Below are 20,069 nucleotides of genomic sequence, written 5' to 3' on the forward strand. Positions count from 1 at the left end.
CTGAAGTTTGTATGTGCACCTGTGTGTGTGTGCCTATGAATGACATAGGAAAGTATTGATCTCTGTGTTGTTTCTGAAGGTCTGTAAGTGCACAGCTGTGAGCACAAGTGCACATTGTGTGTGTGTGTGTGTGTGTAAGAGGGTCAGAGTTTCCTGGACATTCCTGAGCACTTGTGCATAGGTTGGCTCCTATCCTCAGCGCCTGGGAGGAACCAGCTCCTTAAAGGAACGAATGGTGAGTTATTTTGTAAGGTGGGTAGCAACCTCCTTAAGCCTGGGGTGTATATCTGAAATCTGCAAGGTATTTACCTAATAAATTGAGGCCCCGCATTTAGAATGGGTTCTGAGGTTGGTGTCCCAGTGAAAGACCCTCTCCCAGGTCCCGCCCACTGTCCAGCCCAGGCTTGGGGGGGCCGGATCAGTGTCAGCCCGTGCCAGGTCACCGGGGACAGGACAGGCCAGGCCATGTGAACAGAGAGGGTGTCATCAGGCCTCTGGAGAAACCTGAGCTGAGGCCAGATCCTGCCTGGCAGGTCTATCACCCTCTTCTCGGCTTACTCTCCCCGGGAAACTGGTCGTCGCCCTGGGTGGAGACCGGCCCCGGATATCAGGGCCCTGAGGATGCAGCCTTGAGCTCCCGGGAGAAGCTGGGCAGAGTGTGGGGTGTGGCGTGATGCCCTGGGCAGGGCCTCTGGATGAGGCTGGCCTGGGGTGTGCTGGAGAGACCAGGCTTGTAAAGGAAGCTGGGGCCAGGATCGCGAGCTCTGGGTATGGAGGGATCTCTGCAGAGCCCCCCACTTATGGGTCCTGGCCACGTTCCACGAGGGGGAGGCTTTCAGTGTGGCAACAGGAGTTGGCTGTGCCTCTGGTCTACTCTATGGTTGCCTTGCTGTGTAAGACTCTGGACAAGCCTCTTCTCCTCTTTCTCAATCCCCTCTTGGTTATCTGGGGGCCCTTCCGGCAGTGATCTACCAGGATTCTGGGTTTCCTCCCCGAAACTTCTGAGAGTGGGGGAGGCTCTAGGAGGCTGGATGCTGAAATGCGAAAGGCATTGTGGGGAGGGGTGGTCCAGGGGCAGCACCATGGGGAGAGGGAATCTCCTCTCTTGCCCTAACTCTCGGTTCAGGTGTTACAGATGTCGAGCACGAGGGATAGGTGATGCCGCTCAGCTGGCCGGTGCTCTCCACCCCCCCCCCCCCAATGCAGCTGTGCTCAGGCCTCAGCCACCCCCTCCCACCTCCCCCCAGAGCACAGACAGCTCTCCAGCTGCTTTTCTTCTGAGGACTTCAACCTGCTTCCAGGGCTTGGTGTATTCCCTGGGACCCAGAATCTGTCTCCATTGCCCATGACCCTGCGAAACCCTCTAGAGGGAAAGGACCAGAGAGTGGTGGCTCCTCAGCAGCTCATTGAGGGCCTTCTGAGGATGCTGTGTTCATCGCTGACCACATGATGGACTCTCGGGCCATGTACAGGGACAGCTGACTTTTCAGAACCCTTGCTGCTTGCTCTGCCTTTGAGAAGCAGCACTCCTGGTCCTCTTGTTGGAAGGGTAAAGACCAGCAGAAATCTTCCTTGTGAAAATCTCCAGGGAGCTGAGGGAAGGCACCTCTGGTGGTCCCCCTCTGCCCCCAGCCTTGGGATCCCCAAGTCCCCCTCCCTCCTCATCTTTGCTGCTCCAGCCTCTTGAGAGATGAATGCAGAGGAACAGACCCTGGTGGCCTAGTGGTTAGGATTCCAGGCTTTCACTGCTGTGGCCCGGGTTCAATCCCTGGTCAGGGAACTGAGATCCTGCAAGCCGCGCGGTGCGGCCACAGGTGGGAATTCGGGCCCCACCTCTCCTGGTGGCTGAGGTCTGGCGGGATGGCCTACCCTGGTGGAGTGCAGGCTCGTGTGGCCAAGGGCCCAGTGCACGGTCAGACAAACAACACACGGCTGTCCAGAACCTCTTATCCAGAAGCACCGTTTATCCAGGCCCCATGGAGCCGAGTGTCCCCAAGTACCCGCCCCAGTCCTCAGGGGAGCACAGGCACCGCGGGGCCCATGGCCTGAGGCCCTGCCCGCTCCCCAGCCCAGCCCACTCTGGGGCCACAGACCCATGCTTGTCTAGCCATCAGCCCATCAAGGCGGGGCCCTGGGAATGAGCTGGCCTCAGACCCTCCTCTATTCCTCACCCCAGGGGCTCCAGCAGTCTGGGCTAGCTCAGCACCACGCTAAATAGCTTCCTTGCAATGCCCCTTAAATAAACCCATCCCAGAGCAACCCCCCCACCTTACACCCTGGATACATTACTCCACTGGCTTATGCCTTCTAGAGAGTGGGAGGACTCTCTCCTCCTGCCCTCTGCTCCAGGAAATACCATCTCCCTAAAAAACCAAGGGAACAAGTTTTCCTCTCAGTCCTGGGGCAGAGACGAGGGGAGGCCTGGCTTGGAGCGGAAAAGCCAGGAATCCCCATCTGTCCCTCCCTTCCCTTTCTTCTCCTTGCCTTCTTAGCAGCCTGGGTCAGGTGTGACTTACCCAAGGTCACAGACCCAGGACCCAGAGTCCTGACCATCTAGGAAGTGGCTCTGGTTTTGACAGCCCACACTAGCTCCAGGGCAGGGGACTGACTCCAAGCCTGCCTCTGCCCTTGGCCCCTTGCAGTTCTCCTGGCTCAGAGTGAGCTGGGGAGGTTGCAGCTCTTGACTCCACTTGGTCCCGGACCCCTGGGGCTTCCTCTCAGCACCCTCCACCCCTGGTGTCCCCAGGGCTCTCTGGGGCCGGGGCCTGAGCAAGCCTGTCTCTGGCCCCATCAGCATCTGGGCCCAGGCCAGGCCTCACACCCAGTACTGGCCGTTCTTGAGGGCAGGGTTGGATGTCCGGCAGAACTGCAGCAGCTCTGGGTCAGGCTGCCCCCCCGGCGGGGCCCCCTGGCCAGGCACCGCTGTGAGGGGGATGGCCTGGCCCGGCTCCACCTTGCGGAAGGTCTCCGTGTCGCCGGCCAGGCCATTTCGGGGCTTGGCAGTCAGCACCTGGACGTTGTGCTTGCCCATCTTGTTGCGTTTGCGGAGGTAGAAGAGCAGAGGCACGATGAGTGCCAGGAGCAGGAGGACCAGGCACACGGGGACGATGATGCTGAACATGTTGGCCTCGAGAAAGCCCAGGAAGCGCCCCCTGGCCACGGTGGGCGTGGGGCTGGAGGCCGCCAGGCCTGGCTCACCAGTGGGGGCGCTGCTCCCTGGCTCCCCTGCTTCTGTCCGAGCAGGCAGACTGAGCAGGGCCACTCTGTAGGGCCGGGCTGCGTTGTAAGGCTCCGTGGCAAAGTCCAGTGAGGCCACGGCAGGAGGGACACCCCTGGCCCACAGCTCCAGAGTGAGACTGTCGCCTGCAGGTCCAGGAGAGCTACCCTCCGGCCTGCCCACCTCCAGCCCCAGCCTCCCGTCCTCAAGGTCCTGCTGGGTGAACTGCTCCACAAGCTGGCCGCCCCTGGGCTCTGTCCTGGTCCGGGGCACGCGGACCACGCGGCCGTGCCGGGGTCCCGCCAGGAGCCGGAAACGCGGCACACTGCCTGTGCGGTTGGCCAGCTCGCCCGCATCTAAGACAGTGGGGTCCAGGCGTAGGGTGGCACCCTGGGGCCACGGCCCACCTGTCCACACATGCAGCAGAGCCCTCACGGTGACATTCACCGTGGCGGATGCATTGGCACCCCTGGCCAGTGCCAGGATGCTGAATTGGTCGTGAGAGGAGGAGAAGCTGGTGAAAGCAAAGACCACTTCGCCCTGGTCCACCTGGAACTGGCTGAAGGCTGTGGCAGGCTGCCCGTGCACCAGGAGATGCCCATGCCGGGGCCCCTGGGTGAGGCGGTAGGCTGCGTCTGCCTCCTCCCGATCGGAAACCACCCGGAGCTGCTGCCGGCTCAGGGAGGCGCGCCCTAAAGCTTGGGGCACCTCTAGGGGTGCCCGCAGCTGCACCTCAATGGCCGAGGGCAAGACGTCCACGGCCAGGGACATGGGCAGGGGCGGGCTGGCCCCATCAGACACACTCAGCTGGAAGGTGCCCACCACGCTGCTCCCATTGGCCACAAAGGCCAGCCGCCCTGCATCCACGTCGGCCTGAGTGAAGCAGGTCACAGGCCCCGGGCTGGCCCCTGCCAGGCTCAGGAAGCCATTGTGGGGGGCCCGCTGCACCTGGTACTCGATCTCCCCCGGAGCCGAGTCTGGGTCCACCACGCTCAGCTGGGCCCGGGAGACGGGGCTGCGGGAGCCCCGGGTGAGCCGGAGCGGGATGGAGGTCTGCGGCTGCGGTGGCCGCTCGTTCACATCCCGCACTGTGATGGCGAACGCCTCTGAGGTTTGGGGTCCCGCCACGGAGGCCCCCGCGGGCCCCTGGAGGTGGGCACGGAAGTGGAAGCCGTCCTGCTGGGTGCCCCCGCCGCCGTGGGAGTATACAAGCTGTCCTGCGGCCAGCTCAGACTGCAGGAAGTGGGGCCGCCCGACGTGGAGGGGCTCCTCGGACACCCACAGCTGGCCCCGCTGGGGGAACTGCGTGACCTGGAAGAGCACATCGTGCTCCGAGCGTCGGGGGGCCGGAACGCTGGCCAGGAAGTTGGAGGCATCGAGGGCGGCTGTGGTGATTTCGGCCCGCTGGCCTTCCGAGACCCAGAGACCTGGGGGTGGGACACAGGCTATGAAGGTCCCGTCCACTGAGGGGAAAGCCATGGACCCTCAGATTAGGGTCCCCAAGGCCAGGTTTGTCCCTCCCTCCTCAGACCGGGTACCCCAGGTTGGGGCTCAGGGTCCCAGGAGGACCAGGATCGTGTCCCTCCTTCTGACCTCAAAGCCTCCCCACCTGCCCACCCTCCCTATAATTTACCAGGTCCTGGGAGTTGACATGAGCTGCTGACCTTGGCCTTGTGTCCCCTCCTATCTGGGCCTCTCCCAGTGTCCAGCCCCCCCAACGTTGCCATCCCACCATGCTGTTCACCTTTGTTCTTCCAGAGGCGGCTGGGGTGCTGGGGACAGGTAGCTTCAAAAGACACAGTCACAGCAAGGGTGGCGGCCACGTCAGGGGCAGGTGGTGAGGACAGCTGGAGCTCCAGGGCGTCATGGGCCTCCCAGAAGGGCTCGGGGGGCATCTCGTGCTCATACAGAACATTCCCAGCATATACCTGCGGGGAGAGCCCATTACTGGGACGAGAGGCAGGTCCAGCCCATGGTGCCCAGGAGCATTGGGCACTTGGGTCTCCCTGACAGCCCCTCGGACCCCAGCCTCCCTGGAGGATCTCCCCACTGTGCCTCGCTCTATGTCTGTAGCCCATGCTCTCCCTCACCAACTCAGTGGGTCGCCAGAAAACAGTCACATGACAGTGAAGAGCCAGGCTCTAGAGCCAGATGCCCGTGTCAAATCCCAGCTCTGCCACCTTGGGCAAGTCACCTCAAACCTCTGAGCCCCTGGGAAAAGCAATGCTCTATCCGTGCTTCTCTCGACAGCAGGCCTTTCCTCTTTTGCATGAAATCCCTTACCCTCTTCCTTAGCGAAGACACTGCTTCTACCAACTCCTGTCTTTCTCCCATGGCATCAATTTCCCCCCAAACGGATTATTCCCATCCTTACGCAACTACGCTATCCGCCCACCGTAAAGAAGAAACTTCTCGACTTCACTTTTTACACCAACATTTGCTGTCCCACCTCCCGCACTTTTGCTCTTCTCTGCTGCAAAAATCCAAAAAGAATAGTCTATACTCTCCCCCGTGCTGTCTCGAGTGCACTCCACCCAGGCTTCCACTCCTGTTGTCACCAAGGGCACGACGGCCTCTGTGTTGCTGGACCCGGCGGCTGGTTCTCAGAGGCACTGGACACAATTGAGCATTCCTTCCCCCAGCCCACCCGATGGCTTCCAGGAAGTTCTGCTCCCTTGGTTTTCCTCCAACCTCACTAGTCGCTTCTTCACAGATGCTCTGGCTGGTCCCTCCCCTTCTCCGCAATGTCCGTGGCTTGGCCTTGAGACTCTATCTGCAGGCACTGCCCATGTGCTCTTGGTGGGTCTCATGTCCTCAAATGCCAGCCATGAGATGACCCCCTTATTTGTATCTCCAGCCCGGGCTGTGCTCTCCTGAACTCCAGGCTCGTAGCCACCTGCTTCCTGGGCAGCTCCTCGAGGATGTCCGAGGGACATCTCAAACTCAGCATGTCCCAGACAATCCCTGACCTGCCCCGCCTCTCCCAGCCTTCCCACTCCAGAGGGCACAGCTCTGTTCTTCCAGTGGCTCAGGCCCCACACCCTGGAGGCACCCCTGATTCCTCTCCTCCCCTCACACACCATCATCTCTGGTCTGGATTACCACAAGAGCCTCTTAACCGTGTCCTGGCTTTGGCCCCTGCTCCACCCCCCTCTACAGTTTGTCCTTCATGCAAAAATCAGAGTGAGTCTTTAAAAACGAAAGTCAGGTTCTGTCTCTCTTGCTCAGACAGTGAAATGGCTCACCACCATTTGGCTTCAAAGACCCCATGTGACCCCGTTACCCATGACCTCACCTCCTCCAACTCCTCCCATGGCAACTCCACTCCAGCCACACCCACTGTTCTCTAGGGCCTTCCGCTGTTAAACACCAAGGAATAGTCTCCACTTCCATCAAGAAATCCGTTCCCTCCCCCTTCTAATCCCAATGTGTCCTCTTGGCTTATCTTCTGTTTTCCCCTTTTAGGAGACACAGGGAACTATTTTCCTTCTCTCAGAAAAACAAGACTTATGCAATAGTGAGATGGAAGCCGACTGGGGTCACGGTGTGCAGGAGATTCTAGGAGCAGCGGGGTTGTGGTGAAGTGGGGAGCCCTGCATGGTCGAGAAGGGGAGCAGAGCCCAGTCAAAGGGGTAGCTGCTCTTCAGCTGATGGCCTGAAGAGGGAACGCAGGCCTTTTAAGAAACGGAAATCAGGGTTTTGGTTTTTTTTGGTGTGTGTGATCCCCTAATTTTAAAATATTAAATGCATGTGCAGGCCAAATAAAACACATCTGTGGGCCAGCTGTGGCCCGCAAGGACTGCCAGCTGTAACCTCTGGCTCAGGCTGACGGGTGGGCAGGAAGGAAACGGAGACCCTCAGGAGTGGGGGTGACAGCCGGGATGCCTGCGTACAGGAGCTACTCGTGGGTGGGAGGTGTCTGGCTGGGGATGAAGTAAGTCACAGGCAAGGTGGGGAGGGGTCCCTGACCTCTGGGAATCAGTAGTGTCCTTTGGTCAAAGAATCTTGGACTAGCAGTCCGAAGGCATAGCCCTGGTTTTGCTTTTTACTAGCCATGGGCTCTAAATAGAGTCACCTGACCTTCGTGAGCCTCAGTTTCCTTATCTGTAAAATGGGGACACCTGGTCCCTGCCCTACCCAGCTCAGAGTATTGTGGCACAGTGGCACTGTCAGATACCACCCAGTCCTGCCCTGCCCACTTCTCCAAGGGGGGAGGGTGTGTCTGCCACGAAGCCTCCTCCCAGCTTCCCCGGGGGGGGGGGGGGGGGCGCTGCCAGCCTGGCCCCCTGGTGGCCATTCAGTTCAGTCCTTCAGATTGCTGGGGTGTGAGGGAAGCACTGCAGGGTGGGGGAGGGGCCTGAAGGGCTCATCCTGTTCCCTCCCCCTTCCTGGGCATCCGATGACAAAGCCTCCCAGGGATTCAGGTGCACAGCTGCTGCAGCCTGCTCAATATTTCATTGTGGGGAGGGGCAGGAAGGGAGCCATGGCAGAAGCTGGGAGAACAGAGAACCCAGGCCTGGGGGATGTTGATGTCAGCGACCTGAGAAATCTTCCCACCCTCGTTAAAGTTACTTCCTTCCCCATGCCTGAAAGACCACCCCCACCCCACTCGGCCTTCAGGGAGATCCAAGGCTGCCCTGGAATGCCTGGTACCTCCTGCGCTTAGAAGGGGCCTTAATTTAAGCGATGGCTGCTGGCCCCACTGGCACAGTTAGCACAGAGAGCTCTGTGATGCCAGCAGAGGCAGCCTAGAGGCCTGCCTCTTCCCACGGCTGGTGGCCTCTGCTGTGCTCTGGGATAGCTGTGTCCTGAAGCTGCCACGACGGATGGATGGCAGCTCCACTCCCAGCTTGACTTACTCGGCTGCTTCTGTCCACTCGTCTGCTTTCAGGACCCACTCTGCTTCTGGCTGGCTCTTGACCTGAGCCCCAGGCTCACACCTCTGCCCACAAGCCCAACTGCTGCCTTTATCTCAAACTCTATTCCCTCCAGACCAAACACTGCCCCTCACCAGCCACTGGATTGTCTAGGGTCCCCTATGCAGTGTGCCTTTTCCAGCCCCCTAGGGTCCAACAGCAGTTCCTTCTGGAAGCCAAGCCCCAGAACCTGATCCCTGCCCTGGGACCCTATAGCCCTGACTCCCCGCATCCTTCTTCCTCCCCCTGGAACGCTAAGCCCCATCTGCCCTACCAGCCTGGTAGCTCCTGGAGGGCGGGGCATGCAGAACCTGGACCACGGCAGCCCCAGGGAGTGGCTGCCAACGAGGCTGGAGCTGGTACCCGTGTCTACATGTGTGTCCAGGGGCAGAGTGGGCCACTCGACGCTGGATGGAGTCTAAGCGGTGGCTGTAGAGAGTGGTCCTTACCTCTGCCTGAGTGAAATTCTCCAGGGCCTCCCCGGTGCTGCCCTGCTGGGTGTGGAATAGCCGGCCAAGCCGGGGCCCCCGTACCACACGGTAGAACAGGTGGTGGGGGTCGATGCCTGTGCTGGAACTGGCTCTCAAGCTCTGGCTGCTGAGTGGCTGGATGGACCCTGCGAGAGGCAAAAGGGGACGGTCAGCCTCTGACCAGGAGGCAGGGCAAGGCCTGTGACTGCTGGGGAGGCAGCCTGCCCCTGGCATGGCACACCCACCTGGGCAGATGGTCAGCGTCCGGCTGCCCTCCAGTGAGAGGAGCAGCTGCTTCTGGGCCGTCACCCGGAAGAAGTGTCCAGTGGAAGTATGCTCGCCATCAGATAGGATGAAGCGGAAGCCTCCGTCCGGGGCTCCTAGGACAAACGTGGAGTTGGGTCTCGCTGGCCCACGCCGGCGCCCATCCTTGGGGTACCCCCACCTCTCGGCACCCACCTCTGTGTGAGAACAGCACGAGCCCACCGTCGAGCTGGGCCTGGGTGAAGCTGTGGACCTTGGCGCCCGGCGCTGTCCGCAGCACCACCTGTCCGTTGCTGGGCTCCTCAAGGGTGTAGACCAGGTCCTCGGGGCCTGAGTCGCTGTCTGTGCCCCTAAGGGCCTCCGGAGGGATGGGCACAGTGGCCCCCTCCCACATCTGGGGATAGAAGCGTGCGAAGGTTCTGCCCCCACCAAGCTTACCCACTTCTTTCCTCCCTGGCCCTGGGGCCACCATCAGGGCTCCAACCACACTGCCATCTGGGCTCCCCTGCGCAAAGGGCCCTCCACCTCATTCATCTTCCCCTGTTGGCCCAGGGCTCCCACGCCCAGGCTCCCTGCTCTCCATCTGCTCTAGTCCTGCTTGTCCGTCAAGGCCAGCTCATGAACCCCAAGAAGACCCCAGCTCTCACCCCCTCCCCAGAGATCCCCAACCCTGACCCAAAGTGCTGCTCAGTGTGGCTCACTGGCAGGGCAGGGGTTTCCCTTCAGACCCTCCATGGTGAGTCTGGGCAGGGGCTGGCACACGATGGGAATCGTGATTTTTGTCTGCCCAGGATACTTAGAAATGGGCTCCCTTTCCTGGTGAGGGATGGGGCGCGAGGCTTGGTGAGCTGGAGAGGCCAGGGTCTTGCAGCACTGGGATGGGGGCCCAGGTGTTTCCAGTGCAATCACGAGCCCCCAGGCAGGTGGGTGAAGGCTTCCTGGGGGCAGGCAGCCCCACCCCACGCTCAGAGTGAAGGGGATCCCCCCTCAAGCCTCCCACCTGCGAGCAGGGCAGGATCCTGTTCCTGTTCCAAGGGTCCTGTTACAGGTCCTGCTGCGTCAGCAACTTATGAGCAGTACTGGGGAGGGGCTCCCATACCTGGAAAACTGAGCCCTCTCGGATTCCCTCCCCCACCAAGGCTGACCTCAGCCAGAGCTCTGGAAAGAAGGCGGCAAGGCATAGATGCCAGGCTTTAGCACCGGGCTCCTGGCACAAACACGGTGGACAGCACCACCTGGTGGCTGAAGTGCTACACAGCACCATCTGACTGTGGGTCCAGGGCAGCCCTCAGCCTGAAACCTAACCTCTGCTGGCCTCCCCACCACGGGGCTGCTCTCCACAGGCACATCCTACACGACCAAAGATTCCCAGAGCCCCACGTCACAGGCAGCCCAAGTCAGCCTTCTTTTGAAACCTTCCATGGCTGCTGCTGACCCAGAGTCCACACTCTAGAAGTCAGCATTCAAGGCCCTGCCCATTTGCTACCCTGCTGTGCGGCCCTGGTCAAGCCACACCCTTTCTGTTCCACCAGTGACTTCTACTGTGACCCTGGAGAAGTCTCGTCACCTTTCTGGGCCTCAACTTCCACCTCTGCTGGATGGCAGCACCACTACTCTGCAGTAGCGTAAGAGGCAGGGGATTGGCCAGCCAAGCGGTGGCCTTCACTTGCTGGCGGTGGGAGTAGAGAGCAGTTGGAATCCACCCTTAAGGGTCTGAAAGAGCTTTCTTCAGGAGTCCTGGTCCTGAGCCATGGAAAAAGCTTCCTGATGAGGGTGAGTCCAGGGAACAGCAGGACCAAGCATGTCCATTCACAAGGCTGTCTATTGCACTTATAAGTGTCCAGTGATAAAGCCCCACACCTGTGTTCTATTTTCAGTGCAGTTGCTCTTCTCTCTTCCCAATAACCTAGTGAGGCATGTGGCAGGATCCCCATTTTACAGAGGAGGAAACTGAGGCTCACAGACGGGGAGCTATGTGCTGGCCTCTCTCTGTGAGGGGAGGTGGGAGGTGGTCCTAGAATGCTCTCACCTGCAGGCCTGTGTTTGTGGTGAGGATGGGGGGTTGGTCGTTGACAGGCAGGATGGTGATGGTGAAGGTCACGGGACGGCTCTGGCGGTCCATCTCTGAGGCATTAGCCACTAGGACGAAACTGTCTGCCAGCGTCTCGCTCCCGTCATGCACATAGAGAATCAGCTGCTGTTCCACCTGCAGGCAGGCCCAGGGCTAGAGGTCAGGCCCCAGCAGGCCTGAGACCCATGGCAGGTCTCAGGCCCAGCACGTTTCATGCCCTGCCTTTGGGTGCAGGAGGAGATTGACTCCCCCAGAGCTTCAGTTTCTGCAGGTGGCAATGGGGACAATCATTTCTCCCAGAGCAAAGGAATGAAGGAGTGGAGGAAATGGGGACATTCATCTCTCTCTGCCAGTGAGGGAGGGTGAGATGAGGTGCTCTGTAAATGCGGGCTCCTGCCTCCTATCTGTGCATACCCCCAGACTCTGCCCCCAGAGCTGGGCTGCACCCTGGGCCTCCCTGACCATACCTCTCTCCAGGAGAAGGTGCTGAGGGTCCTGTCTTGAGGTCCTTCCTCTCTCTTCAGGACCCCATGCCGGGGTGGCTCCAGCACCTGCAGGTCAAGGCCCGGCAGCGTGGGGAAGTAGGGCCCCGTGATGCGGAGCAGCGGAGGGGCCAGCGTGCGGGTGCCGCCCTCGGGGACGCTGAAGTTCAGCGCCTCCAGTGGGATGGCAGCGGGCAGCACCTCCAGCTCCACGTGGATGCCCTCGAGGGGCGCACCCAGGCCTGAGGACACATCCAGGGAGAAGACATCACTCCAGGCCTCAGGGCGGGAGTGCAGGTACAGGACCCTGCCCGCGTCCACCGCCTCCTGAGAGAAGCTGTGCACAGGGTCCAGGCTGGGCAGCTCGGCTGCCGTGGCGCCGTGGGACAACATCACCAGGTGGCCAGAGCGCGGTGGGGTCTTCACTGAGAACACAATGTCTGCCGGTGGCACTGCCTCCTGGGCTGCCTGGTTAGGAGAGGGGTCACAGAAGGAGGCTGTTGAAGCCTCTGAGGTACACACTCCCTCGGCGACGTACACAATCACACATCCTCAGGTTCAGTGACACGGACATACAGTCTCTCCACACACAAATGTTTGGACAGAGACACATATATGTCGCACACATGTGCGCGCGCACACACACACACACACACACACACTGACTCCCCCTGCCACGCTACTGCCACAAGAGGGCGCCCCATCCTTCTCAGCGACACAGACTCCTACAGTACAGGCCCCAGGCAGCTTGCAGACCCTAGCCCAGTCTAGGGCCTGGAGAGAAGGTGCTTCCTCATCTGATGGTCCAGCCATAAAAGGCTATACACCACCCCCAAACTCACATTCCTGTTCTGTCCCTCTGCCTGGAATACTGTCCCCTCATTCTCTGCTATTAAATCCCAGACTCTTCAAAGCCTGGCTCAAATGCTGCCTTCTCCCGGCAGAAGACTTCCCGACAACAGACATGTTTAGTCACAGTCTGCCCTAAAGTCCAGACAGTCAGAACCACAAGAGGCTCAGAAGTTGGCAGTGTAAGAGAATAAGGCCCAGAGAGGGCAAGCAACTGGTGTGAGGTTGCACAGCAAGGCAATGGGTCTGCTGGATGGCCTGTGGTTGTTCTGTGAGGTTCCTGGGTGGTCAGCAGCCCTGTCCAGACCCTGAGGCCTGGTCTGAGGTCTGGGGAAAGAACTGAGGACATGGGGAACTTCCCTGGTGGTCCAGTGGTTAAGAATCCACCTTCCAATGCAGAGGACGTGGGTTTGATCCCTGGTCAGGGGAATTAAGATCCCACATGCCTCGGGGCAACTAAGCCTGCAAGCCGCAACAAAAGCCCTGCATGCCTCAACTAAGACCCAATGCAGCCAAAAATAAAAATAAATAAATAAATATTAAAAAAAAAAAAACAACTGAGGACATGGGAGCTGGGCGGTGGGGGCAACCAAGCCTGTCTTCAAGGCCTATAGTCCTCAAAGTTTGTACCTGTTAAAATCCTCCAGAGAGCCTACTCTTGTTCGAATACAGATTCCCAGGCTCCATATCAGAGTCTGTGGTCTGGGTGGGGCCCAGGAATTTGAATGGTTGGCCACAGCATGTACATGCGTGCACATGACACGTGGAGGAACACGTAACCCATAGGCAGCCGTATGTACAATAAACTCCCCAGAAACCCTCAGGCACCCAACATGCACATGTACAGTTACATACCTAAGGCACATACACACACTGGCCCAGAAGCCACCACAGGCACACCCCAAACCATCTAAGCACGCGTGGCATGAAGGCTGGAGGGAAGGATCCCCTTCACCTGGCCCATACCCCTGCTCACGCCCTCAGCCCTTTACCTCCAGCTGGTCTCTTCTGATCTCAGCCGCCTCCCCCTGGAAGACATAGATCTTCTTGTTCTGGACCAGGTGCAGTGGGGCCAGCGGCCCCTCTAGGGCAATGGTCACTTGTAGGGCGGCATCTGTGTGCACAGGCCCTGCCTCCACAGAGAAGCCCAGGGTATCACGGGGGCTGAGGCTGCCGTTGTGGCTGTAGAGAATGGCCCCATCCAGCAGGTCCTGCTGGGAGAAGGTTGTGACTGGCTGGCCAGCCCGGAGCAGCAGCCCCCAGCGTGGGCCAGCTGTGACATGGTAGTGGACCTCATCCCCACCGCGGATATCTAGGTTGGTGTCCAGGTGGAGCACAGCTGTGTCGATGGTGCCCTGGCCTCCTTGAGGGACCACAAGGCTGGAGCCGTTGGCCACACGGAGGTAGGGCTCTGAGGCCTGAACTTCGAGCAGCGCTGTGGCCTGGTGCTGCCCGTCGGACACCTGCAGCTGGATCCAGCCGCGGTCGGCTCCCGAGTGCACGAACAGGACCCGCCTCTTCCTGAGGTCCTCCTGGGTGAAGCGGTAGATGGGCCGAGTGGGCTCATCTACAGCCACGATGCTGCCGAAGAGGAGGTCCTTGCGGGTCAGCACCAGCTGAGCATCAGCGAAGCCGGAGTCAGCATCGCTGAAGGCCATGTCATCGGTGGTCAGCAGCCGCTGCCCACCGCGGGCCACGTGGAAGACGCGGCTGACGGTCTGCACAGGGGCGTGGTCATTCACGGGCTGGATGGCCACCCGGAAGACACCCCGTACCTCCTCCCAGGCCACGTCACCACTGCCCTCGCCCTGGCGGGTAGCCACAAAGGGGATGTCATCTTCCGTGGTCTCAGAGTCGTCATGCTGGTAGACCAGCCGGCCATGCAGCAGGTCCTCATTGGTGAAGGATGTCACCACGGGGACACTGTCCTGTGCCCCCTGCCACACCAACCTGCCGTGGCGGGGCCGCTCCATGACCTCATAGAGGTAGCTGGCACTGTTGAGACTCTTGACAAAGAGGTGATCAGCAGAGAGGACGCCCTCGCCACCCTCAGGCACGGAGAGGAGGACGTTGGTGAGGACAGGGGCGTCCGGATCACCACCGATGTGGATGGGGAAGGTGTAGAGTGGGGAGAAGTGTGGCGGGGCTGTGACCCGGAAACGGAAGGAGTCCTCGACTGCCTCTGCGGCACGTGCCGTGGCCCCATAAGTCAACCGGCCAGCCTGCAGGTCATCCTGGGTGAAGCTCTGACCGTCCGACAGCCGCAGGCCCTGCAGCTGAAGATTACCCTTCCTGGGGGCCTGAACCACCTCATAGTGGAAGGCGGTGGGGTTCGGGCCTGCCTCCTCCAGGGTGGCTTCCAGGTGGGCTGTGGTGATGGCCTCCTGCTGGGCGTTCTGGGGGTGCAGAGGCTCCAGCCGCAGCAGCCACACCGTGGCTCTCTGGACTGTCACTGGGAAGGACAGATTGCTCAGGGTCTCCTGGCCCACCTGCACCTCCAGGGCCACGTTCTCCACGGTGTCCTCGGCACGGTGCTGCGGGTCGGTGCTCAGGAACCTCACGCGGCCCTGCTCCACGTCCCGCTGGTGGAAGGCCTGTGTGGCCCGCCACTCGGTGCCCTCCGCCCCGCCCGCCCCCTGCTTCTGCAGCTCCCCAAACTGCAGGGCCCCGGTGAGTCGGAACAGCACGCTCACATCCTGCCCCACAGCATTTGTCTCAACCGACAGGTTGGAGGGCAAGACAGGTGCAGTGGAACCCTGGGCCAGGCGCAGCCCCGTGTTGTGGCGGACCTGAATGGCCGGCCGGACGGCCACCACCTTCAGCGTGACCGGGGGGCTGGCTTGCAGCCCGTCGCTGACCCGGAACGTCAGGTCCGGGGCGGGCCCGCCGCGGTGGACGTACACTAGGCTGCCCGCATCCAGCTCCCGGCAGGAGAACTCGGTCGCTGGCTCCCCAGGCTGGTCTTGGCGCTCCACAGGGAGGCCGGCGGGGACACCGAGGAGCTGGAAGGTGAGGCCCTCGCAGGCGGAGTCTGGGTCATCGGCCTGGAAGACCTCCGGCCCCAGCAGCTTCTGAGTGTGTTCCAGGATCACCATGTGGCTGCCATGCGGGAAGATGATGCGGGGCGGGTCGTTGACGGGGTTTATCTGAATGGGCAGGATGTACGTTTGGCCCCTCCGAAGGCAGGAGGGCACGGGCCCCCGAGCTGTCACCGACACCTCAAGCACAAGCTGGTCGGAGGTGTCCTCGGAGCCATCGTGGACGAAGCGGGCCTTGCGGTTCACCACGTCCAGGAGGGTGAACATTTTCCGTGCCTGGGCACCCGGGATGTCCAGCTCCAGCTCGCCGTGGCGGGCCCCACGGCTCACGCTGAACAGCACCTGGGATTTGCGCAGCTCGGCCTCGCTCAGATCCAGCGTGGGCTGCACGTGCCGCCACTCCAGCCAGGCTGTGCCGCCCTCGGCCACCACCAGCGGGCGGACGGTCAGCAGCTGGGTGAAATTGGCAAAGATCGGAGGCAGCCCTGGTTCAGGGGCGCAGGGCTCAGGCAGCTCCATGGCCGGCCAAGCCTCAGGTGCCAGGGTGGAGAAAGCTTCGTATGGGCCGTAGGCATCCTCCTCCTCCTCCTCCAGCCTGCAGCCAGCCTCCATGCTGCGAGTCAGCAAGGCTTCCCGGAGCCCCCGTCTCTGACCATTGATGCTGAGATCCTCCAGGCAGCCCAGCAGGGAGACGTTGACAGCCAGGCCCAGGCGGTGTTCCTGGAGATGGCGAGAGCCCTCTGCATCCAGCCCTCCAAGGAGGAGACTGCCTCGTGGCTCTAGGTAGCTAAGGACCCCACGGTTGGAAGTACGTGTGGGGTACTGGTCCACGGAGATTTCCAGCCTGTGAGCATCCACGTGGACGCTGACCTCGTGGGGCTGCCCATCGGCCACAGGCACACTGTTGTGGAGCAATACGGTGCCCTGGCCCTTCTCCACCACAGCCCGCAGGTGGCCCTCAAATATGTCCACGTAGATGAAGTCCCCATGCCGGCCCCCTGCCTGGAAGGCCAGGGGCGCCTGCCGGCTCCTTGTGGTGAGTGTAAACTCCAGGGTGCCTTCGTCCCGAGTGCCCCAGGCAGGGAAGGCAGCCAGTGAGTGGGGCCCAGAGAAGCCCATGGCCACGTCATCACCGGCAGAGAACTCCTCAGCACAGCCCTCAGGCACGTCTGGGGTCAGTGGCCGAAGGAGGTTGCGGCCATTGAGGGTGGCTGTGTGGAGGCAACCCCGCAGGGGTCGGCTGGCTCTGCTCAGGTAGGGCAGGCCAAGGCTCCCGGTGCCCCCCAGGAAGAGCCCATAGGGGACCTCCAGGGGGGCCTGCTGGACTTGGGCGGAGGCATTCAGGAGCCCATCGACTGACAACAAGGCCCAGCTGTCTGACACGGTCAGCCCCACAGTGTGGGGAATGGAGTCGCTCAGCAGTGTCTCTGCCAGGGTCTGCATCCTCACCTCCTCCTGGCCCAGGATAAATCTGACCTGAGGAGAGACGGGGGAATGGGGGATGGGGGAGGCACACTGAATCCATCACTTCTGCAGTAAAAGCATAACTGGTCCCCCACACTTGGGGTCCCCAGAGCAGAGGGCCTAGGACAAAGGCTTCTCACGCCACTCCTCTCCCTTTCCTGCCATCTCTTTACGCATCCCCCAAACACTCACCAAAGTGATCTCTGTGCCGGGCCTGGATGGGCTCAGGGGACCCCGATGTGAATCCGATGTGGTCCCTGCCCACACAGACCTGTCATACAGCAAGATGCTTTCCTAGAGATTCAGCCTAGATTCCTTTATGTCTCCCCTCTTTCCTTGGGTGAGAGGTGCTAGAAAAATCACCTTGGAATACGGAAGATTCTTCCCCTGGCACAACGGGCACCTGGGAATCCCCTGATGAGTCCCCCTAAGTAGACCAAAACACCGTGGGGTCACTGAGGCAGCCAGGCTCACTGTTCAGAAATGGGGAGCCCAATCAGATGATCTGTGTTTTGACCTGTCCAAGGGGAGGTCCTTGGGGAGAGAAGAGAGACATGGTTCTGTCCCCAGGACACTGACACCAGAGCTGGCTCTGGTGTGGTGTTCCCACAACCAGATGGTAAAATGGGTGGTACGGAAGCTGAAAGAGCAGAGCACTAAGAACGTATGGCCTTGAGAGTCCACGTACGGAGCACCTTTCTAGGGGTGTGGCATCAATATACCTGGCAGGGAGGAAGAGCATCAGTGCTAGGTTGTACCAGGCCATGTTCAACAGTGACACCTTGTGGCAGTGAGAAGCAATGGCAGCATCAGATGGACTGAAAGCAGCTGAGGGATTCAGAGAACCAGAGGCCTCTCTCCCCTGGGGTGTGGAAGCAGATGGCTCCCCCAAATTTGGACTAAGACCTCATGTTCTCAAACTCTTCATGGTTAGGGGGAAGCCTCAAGAGAGAGCCAGAAGACTCTTTGCTAATAAAGCTTGTGGTGACTTGAAGGATGAAACAGAAAACTGAGGAAGCTGTGGCAGTATTGGCCGTTCCATCATCGACAGACCGTGGTGAATCAGGGTGACTGGTGCTACGCCAGAGGAGCGCACGGGGGTGCTGGGACCCAGGAGAGGGGACCCAGTCCAGGTGAGGAAGGGATGCCCATGCTGAGACTTCAAGGAGAGGCTGGAGTTAGGCAGGTGCAGGGAACGAGCGAGGCTTGCACGAGGCAGAGGGAGTGTAGTGAGCCAAAGCGAGAGACCACAAGGCGGCAGGGAGCTGAAAGCAGCCAGGGTGGTCAGGACACAAAGGACCGGCCAGGGGTCGTGGTGAGAAGTGTGGCTAGAGGGCAGGAGGGCAGAGCTGGTTCACGAGGAAGTCACACCTTCTGGGATGCTCTGTCCATCTCACAGTGGGGAACTTGAGACCTCAAGGCAAAAGTGACTCCCACAAGGTCACACAGCCGGTTGGGGGCCACTCAAAGTTAGAGAAGGAATCCAGCAGGGAGATGTCACTGACCTGCAGGCGTCCAGAGTGGAGCTGCAGGAGGAGGTAGTCAGCCAGGCCTGCCGCCAGGAGAAGCAGGGCTTCGGGCTGGGACGTAGAAAACTCCAGCTGTAGGTCTATGTCAGTCAGAGACATGGCCACAGGAACCTCCAGGTGGTTCTCTCCGAAGAAGGAGGCTGTGTGACAGAGAGAGCTGTGGTGAAGCTTAGCCCCTTGCCTGGAGGAGAGGTGCTGCAGGGTGGACGGGTGGGCTGCAGGGAGGGCATTGCATGCTGGTACACCCTCACGGTTCTCCTATGTGGCGCTCTCCCGTGACCTCAGCTGGTCCCAGCACCTGCTTGGTCCTGGCACCAGAAGGCACGGCCTCACCTTGTGTCCAGCCCAGACCCTGGCTCTGAAGGAGGCCAGACCCAGCATTTCAAGCATCTCAGGTCTCTTCCTCGGAGGTTTCTGGGGCCAGAGGTCTCTGGCAGCTCTGGCTCTCTTCCCCTGGGCCCCAGAGGAATCTCCATCCTGGGTCTGGCTCAAAGGGAAATGGTCACTGGCCTGATCACCTGGCTCGATGGTCAAAACCCCCAGGAATGAAGCTCTAGGAGAACCACCTCTACCCAAACTGATCTCTGCTCAAATTCCTTCTAAGCGCCCGTATGGTTTAGCCCCTGGGTTGGCTGGGACCACAGCTGGGCTCTGGTGGTGGCAAGTCAGGCAACACACCCATCCCTGCATCTCTCTTGGGCCATGCTCCCAGCCGTCTTTGGGGCTCAGGGGGGGCCGCTTGTTGGCCTGAGTCCATCAAAGAGCAAAGGCTCTGAGGCTAGATGGAGACCACGTGCAGTGCCGGACCCAAAATGGGCCCAACTTCCTCCATCACCCTGTATTGCTTCCTGCTGCTTAGCTAGTAAAGGTCCCCGGTGAGTGGTCAGATCCGGCCCCTTTATTTCCACCATGGCCAGGAAGTCAGGGATGACAAGAGCTGAGTTCTTCAAGCCTCGGTCTGAGGCTGAAGACAAGGCCTGGGAGGGGGATGACGGCCTGATGGGCAGGCCAGAGGGCCTCCCAAGACAGGAGGTCATATTTGGGGTTTCCCAGGGTCAGGGGTCCCTGGGTAGGGACACCTCCTCTTTTTAAGTTGTCACCCCCTCCAGGCAGTTTCCCCAAATTAGCCTCCCTTGGCCTCTAACCTGATGCCACAATTTCTGGTCCATTCCTTTTGTGGAGTTTAGTGCCAAATATGATGTTGACTCTCCCCACTTGACACCCAGGGCTGGGGAGACGGGAATGGGTTACAGAGATGATTCACCCCGCCTTGGGCTTCTCTTAAATCCGGTGAGAGTGAGTAAAGGCTGATGGCCTTGATAGGAATGATCTGGCACCAGCCATACACATGCTGGTCCCCGGGCAGCCTGAGCCAGCTGACATGCACCTGAAGAAGTAGCATCAACCACTGGAGGAGTCCCAGACGTGTATGTCCTAAGGGCAGCCAACACAGCCTGGAGGGATGGAGGGATGTCCAAGAAGGATGACGCTCTTCCCCCCGGGGTTGAGCTGAAGTCCCTTCTACTTGTCCCCTCTGGCCAGCACTTGCTGGCAACACCAGAGCCTTGTCTGGGAAGCTAAAGGAATCAAAGGAGAACTGCAAAACCATCCAGGCGGACACAGCCCAGCAGGCCCAGGACACCTCGGTGCCCGTGAGGGACAGACCAGGGAACTGGCAGCTGGCAGGCACCTACGGGGGTGCCTTACCTGCAAGATCATCGATTCTTAAGGACAAAACGCAGCACGCTAAGCTGAGGGCAGCCACAGCC

The 20,069-nt window shown here is 60.3% G+C and overlaps 2 protein-coding genes across 3 annotated transcripts in view; one reads left to right on the top strand and one right to left on the bottom strand.

Moving 5' to 3' along the window:
• Positions 1–17,785, top strand: part of SNX33 (sorting nexin 33) — a 40,720-nt gene extending 22,935 nt beyond the window's left edge. The window contains exon 3 of the mRNA XM_060154625.1: positions 17,706–17,785. Coding sequence (XP_060010608.1) covers positions 17,706–17,744 — 39 coding nt within the window. The 3' untranslated portion in view covers positions 17,745–17,785. The remainder of the gene's footprint in view (positions 1–17,705) is intronic.
• Positions 1,947–20,069, bottom strand: part of CSPG4 (chondroitin sulfate proteoglycan 4) — a 37,580-nt gene continuing 19,457 nt past the window's right edge. For both annotated transcript variants that reach the window (XM_060154570.1, XM_060154580.1), the window contains exons 2-10: positions 18,277–18,440; positions 13,262–16,783; positions 11,406–11,888; positions 10,897–11,073; positions 9,063–9,261; positions 8,849–8,983; positions 8,583–8,749; positions 4,962–5,145; positions 1,947–4,644 (exon numbers count right to left, since the gene is read on the bottom strand). In XM_060154570.1, the coding sequence (XP_060010553.1) occupies positions 2,816–4,644; positions 4,962–5,145; positions 8,583–8,749; positions 8,849–8,983; positions 9,063–9,261; positions 10,897–11,073; positions 11,406–11,888; positions 13,262–16,783; positions 18,277–18,440 (6,860 nt within the window). In that variant the 3' untranslated portion in view covers positions 1,947–2,815. The remainder of the gene's footprint in view (positions 4,645–4,961; positions 5,146–8,582; positions 8,750–8,848; positions 8,984–9,062; positions 9,262–10,896; positions 11,074–11,405; positions 11,889–13,261; positions 16,784–18,276; positions 18,441–20,069) is intronic.

The sequence above is a fragment of the Lagenorhynchus albirostris genome, chromosome 1, assembly GCF_949774975.1.
Source record: "Lagenorhynchus albirostris chromosome 1, mLagAlb1.1, whole genome shotgun sequence".
Classification (NCBI taxonomy): Eukaryota; Metazoa; Chordata; class Mammalia; order Artiodactyla; family Delphinidae; genus Lagenorhynchus; species Lagenorhynchus albirostris.